Source organism: Artibeus jamaicensis, unplaced genomic scaffold, assembly GCF_021234435.1.
Source record: "Artibeus jamaicensis isolate MK-2021 breed Jamaican fruit bat unplaced genomic scaffold, CSHL_Jam_final contig_1998, whole genome shotgun sequence".
NCBI lineage: Eukaryota > Metazoa > Chordata > Mammalia > Chiroptera > Phyllostomidae > Artibeus > Artibeus jamaicensis.
This window is the reverse complement of record NW_026521407.1, coordinates 2,276,677-2,298,480: the sequence shown is the minus strand read 5'-3', so window position 1 is coordinate 2,298,480 and position 21,804 is coordinate 2,276,677. Positions and strand designations below refer to the sequence as shown.

General features: G+C 45.0%; 1 protein-coding gene across 1 annotated transcript in view; it reads left to right on the top strand.

Moving 5' to 3' along the window:
* The first annotated feature begins 13,126 nt into the window (after positions 1 to 13,126).
* The window catches only part of SKAP1 (src kinase associated phosphoprotein 1), a 264,494-nt gene continuing 255,816 nt past the window's right edge, over positions 13,127 to 21,804 (top strand). The window contains exon 1 of the mRNA XM_037149888.2: positions 13,127 to 13,302. Coding sequence (XP_037005783.1) covers positions 13,257 to 13,302 — 46 coding nt within the window. The 5' untranslated portion in view covers positions 13,127 to 13,256. The remainder of the gene's footprint in view (positions 13,303 to 21,804) is intronic.

Genomic DNA, 21,804 nt, shown 5'->3' with positions numbered 1-21,804 from the left:
ATAAGAGGTATAATGAATAGATTTTTCTGTTCAGCAACCCTCTCTACATCTAGAAATAGCAATTTGTAGTGTCCAAGGATGTCTCCTCTCCCCCATTTCCAGCCACTTGGTTTCTGCAGGAGCTGCTGGGTTCCTATGAGACAGTGCCCCCATGGCCAACTGACTTACAGCCTGAGAAGCAATAGAATCCAGGACTCGAAGACCAGTTGTACTTAAGGCCTAGCTATGTTCCTGCCCTTCTAGCTTCAATTATTCGATCCTTCCTTGGAATCTTGGTGACAATTTTCATTTTTTGCCTAAGGCTGCTTGATTTAGGTTTCTGTATTTTACAGTCAAAAGAATCTTGATTAATACAAGGGGCCCTTGAAAAACCCAGTCTGTTGAAGAGATGAAACTGTAGATAGAAAGGAATTTACAAAAGTAAGGATGAAGTTTGCCGAGGGGCCAGACAGGGTCACAGTCTGAGTGGCAGGCAGCATGGGGCTGTTCTGAAGCCCCCCTGGCCCGGTCCATGGGGGTCCTGATGCCACACCTTAGCCAGTGCAGGTGCTCTCAAAAGGAGCCAAGAGAACAAACAACAAAAAAGAATCAGATGGGTCGGCAGAGGGCAAGTGGTGCACATCTGTAAAGTAACTGTGAAAATATCAGAAAGACACAAGAAAAAAGAAGACTGAGATAATTGCATTTGAGAGACGGAAGCTGTTGATTCAATGAACTTTGAGACAAACTTCTCAATGAATCTCACCTGGTAGTACCTGGGCGCTCACACTAAAATGTGTATTAGCACAAAGAGAAGCCACTGAGGAAGCCCAAATCTGAGTCAGGAATTTCCTAAGGTTGACCGAAGACGGGAAGATTCCAGCGGGAGGACCAGAGCTCCTGGGGAAATTATTGTGAAATAAAAGTTTCTCGTCTTCAGATCCCTCTTGTTCTCCGTATTTCCTTGGTACCCAGTCATTCAAGTTGGTGTTCTTATTCACCCAGGCCTGAGTTCTCCTGTGTAAGGCTCAATGTCTTAGACATTTCCTGCTTTCATATCCTATCAAAATTTACCTGCCCTTGTCCTACATCAGCCTCTCAGGACAGCTACTAATCTGATAAAATGATGTGTATTAGTGGGATAAAGAGTGTGAGCGTAGCAACATGTTAGCCCTGGTAGGTAATTGTGTCCTGTTTAGTTATGCATTTTTACTGCCTGACACTGTTCCTGACACATACCAGGTATTCCATTCATGTCTGCGGAAGTGAAATTGATCAAGTACGCTCCTTTTCACTCACGCTTGCTGGAGGCAATACCTTGATCAAAGTTAAGACTGTTATGGCAAAAAAAAATTTAAGCATTGTAACACATCAGAATGAGAAAGCTATTTGGAAGCAGATGGCCTTATAACATTCCTCCAACCACATCAAAATATAGCAGCCCCCTCATCTGCGGGGCCATTTCCCCTCCTGTCTCTGTACAGGATGGACCTTAGCCTGCATCTCACAGTGCACATGGAACATTAACTGCGCATTTATTTGGAAGCCCCTGTTTTGGCACAAAACATTTTTGGGCACTCAGTTGATACTGAAGCATTAAATAGGCAACTATTTTGGTGACTAAAGAGCATCATGTTGTCACTGGGCATGAAGATGGTATTAGTATAGCACTGCTGGTCCCATGTTGGGGCCCAGGTATGAGGATGGGAATAGTCAACAAATATCAGGTCATTTGTGTTTCGAGGGCAGATCTATGGTCTCTACATGTGTCTTAGTGCCTTGAACATAGTAGGGGCTTAATAAATGTTGAATGAATAAATGAAAGAAGGAATCCACAGTGGTATTCCTGGTTCCCTTTGTAACTAAAGGAATATCCAAGGCCACTTGGCAGTTAAGGTTAACAGAAGTTCCGAGGGGCAGAAATGGTTTGTTGTGTTTTGTTTCCTTTCTCCTGTTCTTGTGAAGCTGATGGGTACACTGAGGACTGAACCCGTAACCTTGCCTCCAAACAACACGCCTGCCTTGCCTTGAGTTATCCTTTTAGCTGGAATATTAACAAATTCATATTAGACCAACATGAATAAAACATAACAGGGTTTCCTCCTCTTCCTTCTTGAAACACTAGAAAGAGTTTTGTTGCACATGCCAATTCTGATCTGAAATCCACAGTAACCTCCAGGAGATGACCATACCCTTGGTTTTTGCCACACTGATGATCAAAGCTTGGGGCAAGGGAAAATGAGCTACTTATGAGATGCGTATTACCACTGGTGTAATCAAACAGTGTAAAAAGATACTGGGAAAAGGCTGGGAAGTCTTCACTTTTAGAGATCGTGGAAATCTGGATGTTAGAGCTAGACCAAACCTTATTTCCTCATTTCCTTGAATAAAAAGGAAAGACAATAAAATTACTGATACCTGTCCTAGACAGGTTAGCTACCAGAAGACATGATGCCAAAGTAGATATCCTCTTGGAGTTCCTATAAACTCCATTATTCTTTGATTTCATGATTCCGTGTTGGGCACCAACCAATAACCCCCCTGAACGATCATATCTGTCCTCCCCTCAGTGACCTGAGAGAAACGACGTGGATTGGGTGGGAACAACTGTGTGGAAGTCCACAGTCTTGTCACTTAACTATCATACTGTCTTCTCCAGAACCTCCCAGCACGGGCCCTCCTTTAGCATCAGCAAACACAGGAAGTGGTTGTGCTATTATCTGTGGATCCTGCTAAATCACCATTTCCGGATTCTAATGTTCAACAACCACTCTTGAGTCCTCCCCCACTTCCTTTCTGATTCAGCTTGAGGTTCAGAAGCATTCAGGATGCTGAGCAGAGTGGGGCCCTGGCACCTTTGTTGTTCCACTGTTAACTTTCTGTAACTCAGGCCCATTACTTCTCCTGTCTAGGCCTCAGTTTTTTTCCCCTTGTAAGTTATGGGGTTTCTAAAGTCCCTTCCCATTCTGAAATTCTGAAATTCTTTGTTAGGATTCTAAAAGGAGAATCTCACGGGCCAGCTCCCTTTGGGAAGAAAAATGGGTCATACAGCCTTACGAATCTCTTATCAACCCAAACCTTGTTATTTCTCTCAGGGCCCTATACTATATTGGAGCGATGAAAGAAATCTGAGAAGCAGAGTGTCTGGTGACTGAAGTCTGCGACATCACATGTGAATTAGCAAGTGGAATCAGAGGGTGCCAGCTTTGAAATGGCCAGAGCTGCTTTTTGCTGAGGTTGAGTGGAGTTCAAGGAGAGAGGCCATGGGCTCCCCCTTTGACATTACTACATTGCTTTTTCTTTTTTTTTTTTAAAAGATTTATTTATTTATTTATTTATTTATTTATTTATTTATTTATTTATTTATTTATCTTTAGAGGGGAAGGGAAGGAGAGAGAGAGAAACATCAATGTATGGTTGCCTTTCATGCATCCCCTGCTGGGAACTGGCCTGCAGGGAACTGGCCTGCAACCCTGGTATGTGCCCTGACTGGGAATCGAACCGCGATTGTCTGGTTCGCAGGCCTGCGCTCAATCCACTCAGCTACACCAGCCAGGGCTGCTTTTTCTTTTTTAATAGACTTAAAAAATTTCAATTACAGTTACGTAATACATGCAATATTATGTTAGTTTTAGGTGTATGACACAGTGATTAGATATTTATATAACTTACACAGTGATCCCCCAGGTAAGCCTAGTACCCATTTGACATCATATATAGTTATTACAGTATTATTGACTATACAGATAAACATATATACAATGGAATATTACTCAGTCATAAAAAGGAAAGCTGGCCATTTGTGAGAACATGGGTGGACCTAGTGGGTATTATGCTAAGTAAAGTAAATCAGAGAAAGACAAATACCTTATGATTTCATTTGTATGTGGAAACTAAAAACCAAAGTAAGTGAACAAACAAAAACAGAAACAAACTTACAGATACAAAGAACTGACTAATGGTTGACATGGGAGGGGTTTTGCGGGGTAGATGGAAAAAGTGAAGGGATTAGGAAGTATAATACAAGTTGGCAGTTATAAAAATAGTCACAGGGACATTGTTACATTTCTTTCTGAACCTTTGTTTCCCATCAGATTAGTGCAAAACTGTGGTCTCCTCTTCTGCACCAGCTCAGGGAAAAAATTTGCATCCTGGTTTTGTTTCCATATCAGGAGCAAGGAGAGGAAGTCCTGCTGGGGTCCTCAGTGGCAGTCCCTACACACTCTGTTGACAACCGTGGAAGTAGGGTTAGATGCCCCAGTGAGTAACACTGGTGAGGTTGAAAACTCACTTCCTGGGACAGGATTCCACCGGGCGTTGCAGAATCTACCCTCATTAAAAATAATTTTGTAACATCTGGGAATCTCGGAAGTCCTCAGCCTTCTCTTCCCTGGTCATTTTTTCCCTTTGGTGGACATGCTGAAACTTGGAGGTTAAATGACTTGTCCAAGGTCACACTGTTGGTGGCAGGGCAGCGATGAAAGCCTCAGTCCATCTTCTGAGTGCCTAGACAGGGTTTTATTGGGCCATTCCACAGCTGTTCCTCGTGTGACGGACAATTGTACCTCCTGAGGACGCTGGGCAGGAATGCCAGGTATTGATATGACTGCTGTTCCGGTCCCCAGTGACCTTTTACGTCCTGCAGCCTGCTCAGACAGCGGGAGAAGCAGCTCCGGGGCAGAGCTGCCCTGGTGAAGATAACAGGTTGTCTGTCAACATATGAAGCCTATGTATGGCCTGGACCACAGAGCTTCCACTGAAGGAGAAATTAAACCTGTCTCACATACCAATCCCAGTGCTCTGATTACATTTACAGAGGTCATGGCCTGCATTCTGTCACCATGGAAACCTCTCATGCTGCCAGGGTGTTGTCTGTGTGTGTGGTTGAATTTAAAGGCAAAGTCACAGGCCCTGTTGCCACGCACTATCAGCTGCCAGGGGCAATCGCTCTCCTTCATGAGGCTGCATCCTGGTGCTTCATCCCACAGATAAGAGGAAGGCGAGAGATGAAGAAAAGGGCTACCTGTCTCTAACAGGCAGACCTTTTTAGTGGTGGTGCCAGGTTTGCAGGGAGACGGGCCCTGGGATGGAGGTGCTGGAATAGTGGATGAAGGGAAGGAAAAAGCACCCCCACTTTGTCAGAATAAAAACATCTTCTTACAAGTACATAGGCCCGGTGTTGATGGAGCCCTTCTTTCTCTAATACCTTCTTCAACTCGTGAGTACATTTCAGAGCGGCCGAATAAAGCTGGAGAAGCCCCCTCTGCTTGAGTGCCTTTGGTGGTGTCGATTTTGCACGTTTGGTAGCTGTGTGAATTGTACTGATAACAATAGGGTTTATGAAGGGTCCCTGCTTCTCCCGAAGACCCCATAGCACCACCCTAGAAAAAGCTACCAGGGGAGTGACTTATCAGGAGGCCCAGGTGTTGGAAGAGGTAAATAACACCTGATTCAACAGCGTAAGAAAAGAACACAAGTGCTGACTCGGCTCGTGACCATCAATTTTTTCCTTTAGTCTCAAGACAATTATTTCCACACCATTGAATGGAGTGTAGATAACACAGGCACCTTAATAGGCTGGAAGCAGAGGCTGTTTGGAGGAGATTTTAAGCACCGTGAGCATAAAATGAACATGAATATCCTGCAATACGCATCTTACAGCTTGTCATTAAGTGGATGGCCTCAATGATGTGGAGCAACAGGCTTGGATTAGGATATCGAGCTCTGAAAAGGAAAATTCTACATCAATAGACCCACGGTGCGGAATAGCACGTGTTACTCAATCAGACGTGTCATTGTGTTGCTAGTGCATATGCTAAAAAGTACAATGGCAGGTAATAACGGCTTGACTCTCTACCGGGCGCTTTTCTTTAGGGATTCACAGCCACTCCCCGAAGCTTCTCGATGTCCTTGGGGGTGGAACATTGTACATCCTGAAATCCCAGTTGGGGAATGGAGTGGATCTGTCTGATTTGGTTTCTAATCCTCCAAACTATGAAGACCTCTTCGTTTTCTCCTTAGGTTTTATTTCTATTTCTTCACTTTTTTTTGGTCTGGTTTCTTAATTCATTTTCTGCTTTTCCTTTTTTCTTTCTTGCTTGCGTTATCCCCAGGCCATCACTCCTCCCCATCACCCCCCCCCACACACACACTGTTTTCTGAAGAGTTTAGCCCTGCTGGCAGCCTTCCAAATGAAAGAGGCTACTGACTCCTGGGATATAATCTGCCTTCTGATTGGTTCCTGCTGGAGTCTGTGTTTATAGTAGAAACTTGGTTTCTGCCACAAGGAGTGAAAAGAGGAGTTCATATCTCATGCTTTCCAAATGAGTGTTTTCCCCATGTGGTTTGGAGAACACTACAAATATTCCAGAATAGATAGAGAAAGGAGGAAGTGTTTGGAGGTGCGCAGGGAGAATCTGCAGGCTGATTCTCCCAATTTGTTAGAGTCTCGTACCGAGGAAGCCAAGGCCACTCTTTCTATCTCTCTGAAGGCAAGTCACCTTCATAAAGAGGAAAAATTCTCATCCTTAGAGACCAATGTCACCCATATCTCGGCCAGTCCCTTCTCGGATATATCTTCAGTGAGCAAGGAGGATGGAGGGAGAGATTGGGGATGATTCAGAATACGTAGTTATGGCGCACCTCCTAGGTGCTAGTCGTCACAGGGAATCCGGAGATAATAATAATAGCTAACAGTTAGGAAGCCCCTACCATGTTGCCTGCAGTTATAAACATGATATATATTTACTTTTTGAATTTTCACCACAACCTTGAAAACTGTGTTATACTGCTGTTTCTTAGATGAGGAAATTGAGGCATGGAGACAGTAAGTAGCTCACTCAAGGTCACAGCAGACATGCAACAGATCTGAGCACAGGACTGTCTACTTTTAGGGCCGCTATACTCTGTCACCTCTTTGGTCGGGGCCGTGATTTAGGATGTGAATTCTGGAATTTGGGCATGGATGCCAGAGGCTGGATTGGAAGCTATTTCAATACCACTTGTCTCCGGAGATCATGAGAGCACAACCCGAAGTGGTGGCACTCGGACACAAAGGAGGGCAGGAACTCAGCAGCCATTGTGAACGGGTGAGACTGGCCGGCCTGGATACTTGCAAGGAGGATGAGGAAGGATCCAAGATGCGTTCTGCATTTTGAGTTTGGCTTTCTGAAGAATGGCAATTCCTTCATAACTCTTACAATGTATTGAGCACAGACCATGTACTATAAACATAATATATGGTGTTTATAAAGTATTATGTTTATAGTATATGGTCTGTGCTCAATACACTTACCCTATAAGATAGGACTTATGATCTTCAATTTCCAGGTGTGGAAACTGAGGCTTGTCGAGGTCTGTTCAGAATCTTAGAGCTGGTAGGTGGCTGAGGCAGAATTGAGATCTACATTTTTTTAATGCATAAACTCATGCCCTTTTCACTGAGCTTTGTTGCCATTACAAAGATTAGGGCGAGAAGGAACAACAGGTTGGTGACATCATTCAGATATCCAGGTGGAAGTGCGAGACAGAGGTATAAATTAGAGAAGTAAACTGCATCAGGGAGAAAGTTGCAATGGTGAGAGAATAAAACCCCTGAGGACCCAGAGAGCAAAGAGGAAAAGAGAGGGGAGGGAGTGGAACGGAGAAAGGCAAACGTGAAACTCTTGTGAGTGCCTGAGACTAGAAGATGAAACGAGGAAAACCAAAGAAGGAAGCAGAAAAATAGTAGTTCCCAGGACAGAAAGAAGACCAGGGCAGGGTACTGCCGAGGAAGATGGGTACTTAGAGCAAGAGCAAGTGGTCAAGGGCCCTTCATGCTGCAGAGAGAGGTTGGGAAATACGGAAGAGTCGAGAAGGAAGGAGGGTGTTGATGTGACTTGGGAGAGAGTCACTTCAATGTTGCAACGAGAGGCGGGCAGGGAGAAGGAGCTGAGAAAAAGACGTGAGACCTGAAGGGGAAAAGGAGGGAGAAGAAAAGATGAAATCTGGAAAAGGTGGCAGGGTTGAAGGAAGCTTTTTGTTCTATGTTTTGTTTTGTTTATAGGATAGATGAGACCAAGAGTGTTAACAAAGAGAGGGAAAGAGTAAAGATGAAAGAGAACGTGAAACTGAAGATCTGAAGGATGGGGGGAGTGGGTGGGATCACCAATTCTAGCGGAAGAATGAGAGGAGGGACAATGCGTCCTTTAGAAACGAAGGAAAAGTGAAACCTGAAGCAACACACAAGAACTAAGTGCTGTCTTGTATATAAAACAGAGAGCGTGGTTTACACTGCTGGAAAAGGCTGCTACAAGTGAAGCCCAAGGATATTTGGGGATAGACATTTAGAAAGGGGAAAACCCAAGTGAACACGAACAGTTCTGAAGACAAGGAAAGGGCATATTTTGGAGAGCTGAAGCTCATTCCATATAGATGTACATTTGGGGAAAGGTACTTTTGCAAACTTGCTTACATTGCTGGTGTTATCTCTGAATCCAGGGAATGGTTCTGTTGGCGTCTGTGAACACCAGTGATTCTGGTCGGATTACATCGGCTCCTCTTACGGTCAGTATTCCTCCAGAGCACGTGTGTGCGGGTGCCATGTAGGCCAGGGCTTTCTATCAGATTCTAAATAACTTCCCCTTCTCTCACTTTGAGAATCCTCTTGCCCTAACCCTGAATTCTAAGACCTGTAGTAAAGTGAGGGGGAAGAAAGGGCAGAAATAAAGGAAGGGGTTAGAGGACTTACATTTTTATCTTTTGAAATATTAGGTGAAAAGAAACCAATGAAAGCCAGTTCAACCTTAGAAATGGACTCACTATTATTTACTTTAATCTCCTTAAATCACCCCCCAAAGAAAGGGTTACTTCTTCTATATAGTTTCCCAAAGTTGTCACGGCTGCCAATAATCTAGCCTATGAAATTTACGTTGGCTCCACCTGCCTCTCGTGCAGATTAACCTCACAGACTGCCCGCACATCTTGCCAGAGTGCACAGCCTCATCTGGCTACAGCTGACACATTCTGCGTGCCCCCTCCCCCTCCACTTCAGATTACCCAAGAGAACCAATCAAAGATAGAGAATGTCAGAGTCAGCAACCTCTATGGTCTGTCTTTAGGGCTTCTGCTGGGCTCAGCAGTGCCCATGAGGGATGTCTAATGTGGTCTAAGGAACAGGAAAAGAAGATACCAAAAAATGTGATTGGAGATTGTAAGGAAAATAATTAAGGTATTGATAGAACAATAAGATCAAGAACAAAGAAAGAAATGCTACTATTTGGATGGAGGGGGGGCCCAGCAACGGTTGCTTCACAGAGTTGCTCGGTGACCCCCGGGCTGTACTTACCCATCTCCAATGTTTAGTTCTCTAAGAGCTTTGGACTCGTGTTAGAAAACCAAGATTCTAGTGCTAGGGCAGCCCCTGATGAGCTGAGTGACCCTGGACAGAGCGCTGGGTCTGTTCCTTAACTCAAACTCGAACGCCTTGAAGACTCCTTTGAGATTTAATAGTTCCTTGTTGTTTTGAGCCTGTGCCTCCCTGAGAACCTGCTTTGGGAACATTTCCTGATATGGTAGGAGAACCTGCTCGTTTTGTCGAATTAGTGCAGAGGATCTAGGAGTGTGAGCTGGAAGGGGAGACTGTAGAAGTGCATTCGTGCCAGTGTATGTCTAATAGGAACCTCCTAAGTCGAAAGGTTAGCTAATTAGTGAGAGCAAAGCTTCTGGCTAGCTGTGGAAAGCCTGCATTTTAAGACCCCCAAAGCGATGCCCCTGTGAGCATCTTGTGTCTGTCTCCTCTGCCTCGAGGTGGCATGAGGCTTGGGTTCTGAGGCTCTGCAAAGCATGCCGTGCACCTGGGTCTTGGCACTGGTAGGGTGCATCATCTCTCCTTCCACAGCCCTTAATGAAGTGTGCAGCTCTTGTCCTCATTAGGCCCCAGCATCGTCAATAAAAGAGTCAATAAACCCGGTTGATGGGGTTGGGACCGAGGGGCTGAGATTCAGTGGCCACACATCCACAGGGCAGACGTCAGCTCTGCTGTGTGTCATGACCCAGCATCCAGGGATCAATAGCCAGCTCAGAATGCAGCCCGAGAGCCTGCCCTCCTAGCCTCCTCTCCAGACCCATTTCGCCCGGGGCCGAGCCATGCCAGCCAGCCCCTGCTTTGCTTGCAGTTGTTTCCACCCCATGCCATTCTGGGTGCCAGATGCTCTTGTTTCTTCCTGATTAAGCCCTCTGAACACCCCATGGATGCATATTTAGTGAGTGCCCACCTGGCAGGAGAAAACATAGATGGCATCTCCAAGCAGCTGAGAGGCTGGCGTGGGCCGTGTTTTCTGTGTCTTCTGTCTGCTGACAGTGTGTGACGGGCCCTGATGGACCAGGCAGTATATTTTCTGCCTGTGTGCTGCTGGACTCCATTCTTGCCTGCTCTGCATCTCTTTAGATACCCTTATCTTATCTAATTACAAGGAATTTCAGATTAATTTTGTGACCTCTGCTCTATAGGACCTCTTATCAGTGAAGGCCTTGTATTTTAACCTTGTCATTCTTTTGTTGTTTGTCTTTAAAGGCCAGGCAGCTGAGGTGGGGTGGTGGGGGGAGAGCTAAGATCTTGCTGGAATTGGGGCTAGGGGGAGGGGAGGGAAAGAAAGGCAGACAGACCTGGGATTTGTGTATTCTGCTCCATCCCCCTGCCTGTGTGCAGAGACAGCTGGCTGCTTACTTTCCTGACAGCCACATGGTACCCAGCCACACAGAACAGGACTCGGGCAGGGACTCGTCTGCTGCCAACCTCTCCAGATCCCTTTGATATTTCCGACAGAGTAGTAAAGGACTCTTGACTATCAGGTTCTGCCCTGCCTCTCTCCACCTCCTCTAAGACTCCTTGGTGCGGTTTCCATGGCTACCCCCAATCAGATTTGGCTTCCTGCGAAATTGGATTTCAAAGAAGGACTGGGCTTCAAAGGAATTTGTCCATTTAACAGAATGTCATTAGGAGTGAGGCTGACTACTGAACCAGGTTCCTCAGATGATTAAGGAGGGGCTGCGCTCATGTGCGGAGGCAGGTTTCTGTCTGCAGTGAGAAACCTTGATGCAACATGACAATGCCGCATTGGAATCTGCCAGTCACCCACTGCACACTCCCCAACTCTGCACCTCCGTCTACCCCCATCTCCCTAACAACTAGAGTGAATGCAGAATACCTGTTCCCTGAGTTTCCGCTGAATCCCTCCGTATCAGTAAGCTAGGACAGGTAATGAGGCCTGAGAAGATGTGCAGTTACCTGGGTTTATTGCTCCTTATCCAACAACTCATTAGCTTGTAGCCTATATTAGCATCTGACAAATATCCTTAAAGAAGAAGGGTCGGTTGTCAAATTTCCTTCAATTGTTGAGAGGGGAAGCAAGGCCAAGGGCTGGGGGTTACATATAGGTGGGACTTTCTTTCCCTTGCAATTTTTTAAAGAATAGTTCTAGAGTTAGGGAAGAATTGCAGCCATAGGACACAAAGTTACACTACTCGTATATTCTCCTTGTGGGTGGGTTGTGTGACCCTGAAGAGCATAGACCTGTAAAGACGCTCAAAGCTACTGCATCCCTTAAAGGACGAAGCCCCCAAACTTTGAGCCTTTATCTCTGATGGGGAAATGAGGCCAGGAGGCAGGCGTGCTACCATGCGTTCTTCTGGACAAATTCTCCTTGCTGTTCCTGTTCTCATATCCGTCCTTACGTCCATCATTCCTTCCCCTGAGGCTGCTGTAAAAACTGATTCACTCATCTTTTCCCTGTGTCCTCTCTTACCACCCTCACTCTTTCCCACATATTCTGTAGACAGAGTCTGATAACAGAAACTCCATTTTTCTCAAAGAAGGAAGAGGGTAGAGGTGGAGGGAGATGTGCAAGATCACACACTCTGGAGGGGCTGAGGTTGGGTCACTCCCCTGTCCGAAATTTGTCAGGGCCTCCCCTGCGCCCATTCAGCTGAGTTCAAAACCTCATTCTGACTTTCATGCTCCTGTACAATCCCGCTTCCGTTTTCTTGACAGCCGTAATTTCCTTACACCACCCAGTAAAAGAGGGTTATTCACTGTTCCACAGGCAGGAGGCTTTTCCGTCTTTGCTTACTCTGGGTCCTCTGCCTGGAAAGCCCTCCTGCCCCTTCCATGTCTGGGGTGTTCGAAGCCCATCTCAAACGCCACACGAACCATTCAACACACACACAGCACTTCCCTCCTTTTCTCATATTCACCTTCCCACTTCTAACACCCACGGCACTTTATACTTTCCTCGTGGCACTCTCTCTACTGTACTTAAAAAAAGAAACTTTATTTTGAGATACTGCATATTCACAGACGTTATGAGAAATGATACAGAGTGATGGAGTCTACCAGTTTCCCTCAGTGGCAACATCTTGCAATATTACAGTGAGCGTCACAGCAGGACGTTGGCACCTGCTGTGCGTGACTGAGGGAGAAGACACGCATCTGTGACCTTGTCCTTCACTTTCCTCCTTTTGTCAGCTCTGACAGGGAAGAGCCTGAGTTCCTCTCTCCTGCAGCCTTCCCCCTGGGTTGCCCCTGCCCTTCCTGCCATCCGTTCAGCCTCAGGGAGGAAAGGACACTTAGCTCCCTGTGTCCATCGCTTTGACTGTCTCACATGTTGGTAGTTTTGTGTTATTTATTGGGACTTTCAGTCATTCCCTTTAAACGTCCTGGGGTTTGCCTGCAAGAGTGGGCGTTCTTCGCTGGTTTCTGGGTGTGGACGGTGGGGACGGGATTGGGGACTGAGTGCGGCTAGGCTGGGCAGGGACCAGTTCTTCCTCAGATTCTACTCTCCTGTCCCCCTGCCGCCCCCGCACCCCACCCCGCACCCGTGCCGCGTTCCGGGCAGCAGCGTGGCTTTCACACCTGCCCCTTGAGGTCAGCTGTTCAGTGCTTGGGATGCGAAGTCTCCGAGAGCCGAGGCTCTTTGAAGCCGCGGTCGGTCCTTTTGTTTCAGCGGAGGGTCTGGAGGGGCGCCGCCCGGTAGAGCGCCCCCAAGGCTTCCTCCCTCGGGGCGCAGGCCGGGGCGGCGCCAGCGGCGCGCACAGGTGTCCCCTCCGGCCCGGGCGCCCCCCGCCCGCTGCGCGCGCCGCTTCCTGCCGCCGCCCCGCCCTGCGGCCGAGCCCCGCGGCGCCGGCGGCAGAGGTACAGGTGCCTCCGCCCGGCCGCCGTCGCCTTCCTGCGCGCGGGTCTCGCCACCAGGCCTTCACGGCCCCCTCCCGCCCCGCACGCGGCCTCCCCAGCGCCCCGCAAAATGCAGGCCGCCGCCCTCCCCGAGGAGATCCGTTGGCTCCTGGCAGGTAACGCCGCGGCCCCCCCGGGACGCCCCCCCGGGCGGAGCGCAGGGCAGGAAAGGGGACGCCGGCGCCTCGCCAGCCTGGGCTTTCTTTTCGGCTCCGCCACCCACCGGCTTCTAGAACCTCGAGGCTTCCGGAGTCCTCGGTCCCGCCAGGCCCGATTTTCACGCCGCCACCTCAGCGGTCCCTTCAGTCCCCGCAGTTCCACGTTCTCTCTGATCCGGGCGTCGCTACCCCTCCATCTAGGCTTCCCCTCCTTCCAGGCTTCCGAACAACTTGAGGCCAGGTCTCACCTGGCCCCCGCCCCCCTGCCATGCCACCTGACCGGGTCTCCAGCCTGTCGCGTTCCCCTTGGGACTGCCCCAGGTGCGGAGCTCTCGCCACCCCCTCCCCGCCCAGGTAACCGGCATCTACCTCGGAAGACGCGCACCCTCCCGCCTACAGCTCCCCGAGGCTCCCCGGGGGGCTCTGCGGGGCTCCCCGGCTCCTGTGGTCAAGGCCTGGGGGCTCCTGTGAGTTTTTGACGGCGCAGACACCGCGGCCTCCCTCCCCCGGCCTCCAGACTGCTGGGGTCGCGTCGCCCACCCTGCGGGCCGCCCCTCGGCCTTCCGCCACTTCCTGCTCTCGAAGGGCCCCGCTGGGGCGCGCTCGCCCGCAAAGGCCGGGGCCTACGCAGCCCTTGAAGAGTTCGGGCTGAGCTCTCGAACACTCAACACAGCCTTCTGACACTCCACAGAGGCTTTTTGCGCATGGGCGCTGTCATCTGCCTCGTTCGCAGTCTTCGTGGTGAAAGTTACATGCTCCCCGGTGACTGACCTGCCTGGGAAGATGGGCCGCGCTCTGTGCTGGCGCGAGTGTCCCCAGAGGCAGCTGCTCAGAGTTAAGCATTTTGGCATCTCAGTGACATTTTTGACACACATTTAACAGATGGCCTGCTTTGGGCAGGTCATACTTTTGGCAAGTTGTGTGTGTGTGTGTGTGTGTGTGTGTGTGTGTGTGTGCAGTTTCTCTCGATTTAATTGGTTTTATATCTCCATTACCTTGTTGTCTCGGTATACATGCCTCCTAATCAAATATTTGGCAAGTCTTTTTGGTCTCTGTTTGTAGCACTGTTTCCATTCTGGCTTGTTTCTATGTAAAAGCTGTCAACTAGGGTTTTTTTTTTTTTGTTTTTGAGGCGAAGTTTCCAAAATCTGTGACCGGAGTAAATGTAAAATCTCAGAGTGGGAAAGAGCAGGGTAAGAGAGCATCGTCTGGGTGTCTGAGAAGAAGCCATCCAGCCCTGCCGTTGGTTTACTATTTGATGTGCCAGGAAAGGCTGTACATGTTTGATTGTACCAGGAGGGAAGGAACTATGGCCAAAGTTTGATTCTGCCCTTGCATTTAAATTTAAAGATACAAAGTGATGCTTTTTACTGGTGTCTTGTCATTTTATGAGAGGAAACCTATTTTACAAGCTTGTTATACCATATTTCCATTTCAGGTGCAGCCTTGGTAGAAAACTCCTTTTTATTTTTAGAAATTTTCAATGAAATCCACTCCTTCAGCATTTTTGATGTGCAGTTCTTCATTGTTCAAAACTGACACTTTGGTAAACAGCTCATCTCTGCACCTGCCACCTTCCTTTAGCTTAGATTATTTTCTCGTTAGCTGACTGTTTCTAAGGGAAGTCTTCAGATCTCCTTCTAGAGCAGAACCTTTGTTTGCTGACAAGTAGAGCAGGGCATGAACGGAGATTAATTGCAATTAGAGTCTGAATTTGAAGTGGAGAAAAAAATGTAAAGGTGGGATTCCACCAATAAGTCTGTTGAAAAATGCATGAAGAATATGTTTGTGAAAGGTTCCTGTAATCATAGCAACATATTGGTTATAGGTTTTGCTTTTTATGAAATGCTGTCTCTGGTGTGGACCAGCAGAATTATTCATGGTACTGCAAGTAATTTGTGGGTATTAGAAACCCATAATGGCTATCAGTGTAGCATATGTTGCTGTTTACTTGTCCCCCCCCCCCCCATTCCTCTTAAGGTTGACTGTTGACAGTCAGGTCCTGATCTCTATATCGTCACTCAGTGGGGGGAGTCACAGGGTGAGAAGGCTGCCACTTGACCGCTGCCACATGCCGTGGGGTGGAATTTCCACAGTGAATTACTACTTTCATAAACTAAGGCACGAGCATTTGTACAGTGATTTAATGCCAGCCATCACAGCCATAACTTAAGCATTTATTTATTTATAACCATACAAGCATAAATGACAAGGGTGTTTTTGACATAATGTGTGTGCTTTAAAAACTAAAATATGCAAAGCATTGCGAAAGGTTAATGCCAAAATTTTGCATAATGAAGAAGGGAGCAGAAATTCTGAAGGTCTAAAATTAATTTCTCTAAGGATAACATTTTAAACTTTTGAAAATGTTTCATTCAACCCCGAAACTTCACTTCTAGGAATCTGTGTTACTGAAGTTAAGGGACGTCCTGATGGTCATGAGTTGATAAAGGTGGGCCGATGCAGGAACGAATCATTCATCTTATGGACTATTTCGCAGTCATTAAAAAGAATGTAGTGGATAGATAGATAGATATGCTTGAAAAGTATCCATAACAGATTTTTAAGGCTAAAAAAGCAAGGTGCACTAGAATATATATAATTTCCCATTTTGTCTGAAAACAAAGAAACTACCCCCAAAAAACCTTTTATGTTATATATGTTTGTGGAGGCCTGGCAAGAAATAAGAAAGAATATACACCAAGCTGTTGCCATTGGTTTCCTGGGGAGGGGAGTGAGAGGGTGGGAGAGAGAGAGAATTAGTTATACTTCATATATTTTTGAGTTGTGAACTGTGGCAATGACCATGCATGATGTCCGTAAGCAGGAGAAAACAACTACTAAAGTTATTTAAAAGAAAAAGGAGCAAACGAAAGACAAATAGAAGCTTGGAGAGACCAGAGTGCTAAGGGGCCATTCACCAGGATTGTGCTTATATTTTTCTCTTGTTAGCCCTGTGAGCGTGTGGAATTTTTTTTTAATGCTTACTTGGATTTTTGGCAAATGTTAAAGCAGGAGGAAGCTTCCGGAGTAACTCAGGAAACAGCCCCCTCAGATGGACTCTTGTCAAGCTCTCATATAGAAACAGTAATGGGTCACTATCAGCAAACAAGTACCTTATAGATAAGTGAAATGAAGTCTGCTTACTGCATTTTTGAAAGAGGAGGAAATATTCAGGTCTGTTTTCAAATAATCAGGCTTCAGACATAGAGGTTATCTTTTTGTTTTTGTTTTGTGATAACCATGCTGAAAACAAAAACAATGGCGTGCTGGCAGTTTGTATAATCTTTGTTCCACAGATATAAACATAGTCAGTTTCTCCCTTGCCTTTCTAGCCTGGCTTTTGAAATCAGAAGTATGAGAGACAAAGTATGAAGGAGGGAGAATAAACAGTGTATCTTGTGTGATGGAATGGGGCCTACTTACTTTACCCTAATAGCTAACAGGGCCCAACTACCTATCAAGTACCTAACTCTTGCCTGGAATATGGATGAAAGCCAAAATAGCATCTACGACCTGGCTGCGTTTAGTAGCAATTGCTGTGTTAGTGCTGATTCTGATATGCCTATGGTTACTTATTTTTAAACTTCCTTGGAAAGGAGCAGTCATTAATCATTTCCTTCCAGATTGTTCTCCAGATTTGTATTGGTTGATGCAGCCGACCATAAAATCCTATTAACATAGTAAAACTCCAGTTCTGGGGAAGGCACAGGCGTGACTTGCTCTGGATAACTGAGGACGTTTTCTTTAAGATCTCTAACATTTATTGTAAACATTTGTGATCATTTTCTCCCTAAAATGCATTAGGAACTTTTCTCACTTCCTCGACCAACCAGTCTGTGCTTAGAACGCTTTAATTCAGAGTTGTTACAGTGAATAACTTATCATACTTTCGGAAATACATTGGGTCATTCAGGGATGTTTCTGCCATAATTACACCTGGGTTGCTTTGTGAATGTCTGTCTGTTTTATATATATATTTTTGTCCCTTTTCCTACTCTTCGGCCATGTTTATCACTTTACACAGCTCTCAGGATATCTGTATTCCCAGTGCTACTGGAACAGCAGGTAATCAAGTTTGTCGGAGTTAACATATGTGTAAAAGAAGGCACAGAAGGTGCAGCCTTCGTGACTTGTCTTTTGGCTGCTTTTAGAGTATTTTTGCTTACTTTTTGATGCTGGGTTGTCTTCTAGATAGGTGAAGTTACCGGTAAATTGATTTCTGAAAGGTAAGCTGTGACCACACTTCTTTTTTTTTAATCATTTTTTATTGTTATTCTATTACAGTTGTCCGAATTTCCCCCCCTTTGTGCTCCTCCCCCCACTGCACCGCATTCTTCTTTTTTATGTTAGATTTTTCTGATTACAAAAATAATAATGCTCATTGTAGAATATTTAGAAAACATATAATGATGTACAGCCATCCGTAGTCAACAACTGTTCAATTCTCAGGTATTTCTTTCAGTTTTTATTATATCTTCATACTTTAAAAGTAGGGACATATTATGGATATAATTTTGTATAGGGAATTTTCCACTTATACTTTTTCACTTGCTATGACCTCCTGAGCATTTTCTTAGATCATGAATTTTTTTCTTTAAAATGGTTTAAAAATTACACATTCTGGTCTTATTCCACTGGTAGTTTTGCTCTAATGGCTTAAAAAAACAAAACAAACAAATGAAAAACCCCATGTCTTTCTGATTAGCAACATTGAGGATGAAACAGTACCTTTTGACTCTTTTCTCCAGTGTGAAATTGCTCATATAATCTGAGATTTTAGACTCAGAGTTATTAATGTCTTTATTATGTATCTTATAAGAATTATTCATTGATACTTTTATAATATTTGGAAAGCATCATTATCTTACGATTTTTGTATTGTTTAACTTGTTCATCACTTGTTTTTTTGTATCAGCCTTTTTCACACTTGAATGCATTTTTGAATCTCTTAGATATTCAGACTATGCAAAGATAGCCACCAGCACATGTGGGTATTTCCATTTAAATTAATTAAAATTAAATCAAACAAAAAATTTAGCTCCTCAGTTGCAGTAGCTACATACATTTCAGCTGTTCAGTAGCTACAGAGGCTATTGTTTTGTCTTTTTTCTTTCTTTTTATTAAGTTTATTGAGGTGACATTGGTTAATAACATACAGGTTTCATGCATACATTTCTTTTTCTAAAAGATTTTATTTATTTTAGACAGAGGGGAAGGGAAGGAGAAAGAGAGGGAGAAAAACATCAATGTGTTGTTGCCCCTCGCTGAGGACCTGGTCCACAACCCAGGCATGTGCCCTGAGTGGGAATAGAACCCGGGACCCTTTGGTTCACAGGCTGGCTCTCAATCCACTGAGCCACACCAGCCAGGGCTACATTTCTATGATACATGATCTTCGTGTTGCATTGTGTACTCGCCACCCAAAGTCAAATTGTTTCTACCACCATATCTTTGAATCATTTTACCCTTTTTTGTTCCCCCACCCTCCTTCCCTTTGGTTACCACCATAGTGTTGTCTGTGTCTATGAGTTTTTGTTTTGTTGTTTGTTCATTTGTTGCTTTCAGTTTTGTTGTTTGTTCATTTGTTGCTTTCAGTTTATCCCACATATGAGCAAAATTATAGGGCCCTTAACTTTTTCTGTTTGACTTATTTCACTTAACATGATATTCTCAAGGTTCATCCATGTTATTGCAAATGTCAGTATTTCATGTTTTTATAGGCCTAGTAGTATTGCATTGTATCAATATATATGTACTATTGTTTTTGGAAAGTGCATAAAATCCGAGTAGATGATGATCTAGAATATAGTACTGAGAGAATTTCTCAGTAACCGTTCTTTGATACTACACTTAATGAGACCCTGAAGGTTTGGTATCTGTTTAGTTTCATAGAAACTTAGCTGTGGGCATAAAGTTCTAGGGTCATATTTTCTCACTTCCTTCCTCTTCCTTCCAACTCAGCCTCCAGAAGTTCTCTCATTATCTTCTGGTCTTCAGTTTTGTGGGGGAAAAGTCTGATGCCAGCCTGATATGTTTCTTGTATATAACACTTCCTCCCACTTCCTGCCTGGATGTTTATGTGATGTTTTTCTTTGCCCTCAAAAATGTCACTAGATAGTTTCAAGGCCTTAGACTTTTTAATAATTTTGCCTGGTAGGTAGTGAACGCTTTAAATCTATAGAGTCAGGTCCTTTTTGTTTGTTTTTAATCCTCACCCAAGGATATATTGAGAGAAAGAGTAGGTGGGGGAAAAACAGAGAGAGAGAGAGAAACATTGACACGAGAAACATCAATTGGTTGCCTGCTGTGTGCACCCCACCCAGGGACTGAACCCACAACCCAGGCATGTGCGAATGGACCCGGTCAGGTTCCATTCAAAAGCGGCCTTTTGGTCCTGCTGGATGATGCTCCAACCAACTGGGCCACACCAGCCGGGGCTCAGGTCTTTCCTTAACTCAGGAAGGTTTTCTTCTCTTATCGTTGCTTTTACTCCATCTGTTTAATTCTGTCGTACTGGGGGTTTATATAATATATAAATTGGACTCTTTCATCTCCTGTATTGTTTCATCCATCCTGGACTTCATTATTTTTTAAAATGTCCATGTAGTCTTTCCTCATCGTTCATTGTTTCAATTTCATTATGTCTATAAAGCTCTGGCTTATACATAAACAACGTTTTGAATGTTGTTAGAAATTTTCTAAACATTTCTGTTCTTTAATAATACATTTCTTTCAGATGGAGACATTTTATCTAGTTTTTCAAAATGGTCTTTTCTTTTTGAATGTTAGTGTTTTCTCATAGGTCCTGCCTATTTTCTGTGTGTTAAGATTGTATAAATTCAGACCTTTATTCTGTCACTTTCTTACTAGCTGTCTGACTTTGAATCTCAGTTTCCTCATCTGCAAAGTGGAGATAATAATGGTACCTATCTCATAGAATTTATATGAGGAATAAAGGAATAAATGTTTGAAAGAACTTAGGGTAGTATCTGGAATGTATAAAACATCATTAAGTGTTTGGTATATAAAATTTTAAAAAATGTTTTTCTTTGAGGAAAACTCCCAGACATGGCCTTTTGTGTTATTGGTATTTCTCTAAATTAGGGGAGGTTTGTAAAGTTCTTTCCTCTCTTTCTTAGATCAGAGAGTCCAGTAATTCTTTCTAGGAGAAACTTTATGGAGGAGGGAGAGAAGTTAGTTCGTGGCTAACTTATAAAGATACGTGCTTCCTACCTTGTTATAGAGTGCTTTTATGCATGTGTGTGTGCGAAAATAGTATTGTTGTGAAACTGTCAATTAAAAAAAACTACAAGGTTTACTATCCCTCTCCCCCCTTTCTATTTGCTAATTTTTAAAAAATGTTAAAGTTGCTCTGGCTTGTGTGGCTCAGTTGGTTGACCATTGTCCCTCAAAGCAAAATTATACCAGTTCAATTCCCAGTCAGGGCACATGCCTGGGTTGTGGGCCTGGTCCTGGGCTGGGCCTCATGTGAGAGGCAAGCAATTGTTGTCTCTCTGACACATCAATGTTTCTCTCCTTCTCTTTCTCCCTATCTTCCCCTCTAAATACATAAATACATAAAATCTTTTAAAAAGTGGTAGAAGTACTTGAACTTCATTGTGGGTATAGCCTACACGTTAGGCGGACTGCCCAGCTTATTCGTCTCTAGGTAAGATCTACTCTCGGTGGAGGCCCCAACATCTCAAGATCTGGGTTAATTCTCAAGGAGCATTCTCAAGGTCACCTTTCCTTGTAGGCTCCCGTGCTTTGGCACATGCGCTCTGTGTCCTGGGTTGTGTAGCCCTAAACTAGTGCTTCCCAACTGGGATGATTTCGTTTCTCCAGGGACTTTGGGCAGAACATGGAGACATTTTTCATTGTCACAACTGCAGAAGGTACTACTGGCGTCTAGTAGATGGAGGCCAGGGATGCTGATGAACTTCCTATAACGCATAGGACAGTCCCCACAGCAAAGAATTGTCCAGCCCCAAATGTCAATTGTGCCGAGGTTGAAAACCCATGGCCTTGACATAGAGTTGTTCTCGAATTCCACAAAAGCCTGCCCACGTGAAGCCCCTGTGAGAGTAGAGGGCATCTCTAGAGATTCAGGGGGTACAGGGTGAGGCAGGAGGGGTTCGCATTGCCGTAATGCAAAGCATTTCCATTTGAACGTCAGACGTTCTATTCCTAAATGCCCTTTTGCCACGCAGTCATCAGAGAGCACCCTCTGGCCCTTCTTCACCTGGCGTGGTTCCCATCCTTACTCCTTCTCAGTGGCACTTTCTCTCCTCATCCTATCTGGAGCAACATTTTGAAAAGGTGTGTTTTCTCTTGCCATATGAAAAGACAGTTTACTTATCTGTTTAGTTGTTTAGGTTCCCAGTGATACTCACACACAGAGAAACAAGTTACCTTTCCAAACAATGACAGTTCTCGCTCTGAGAGGAATTCTAGCGC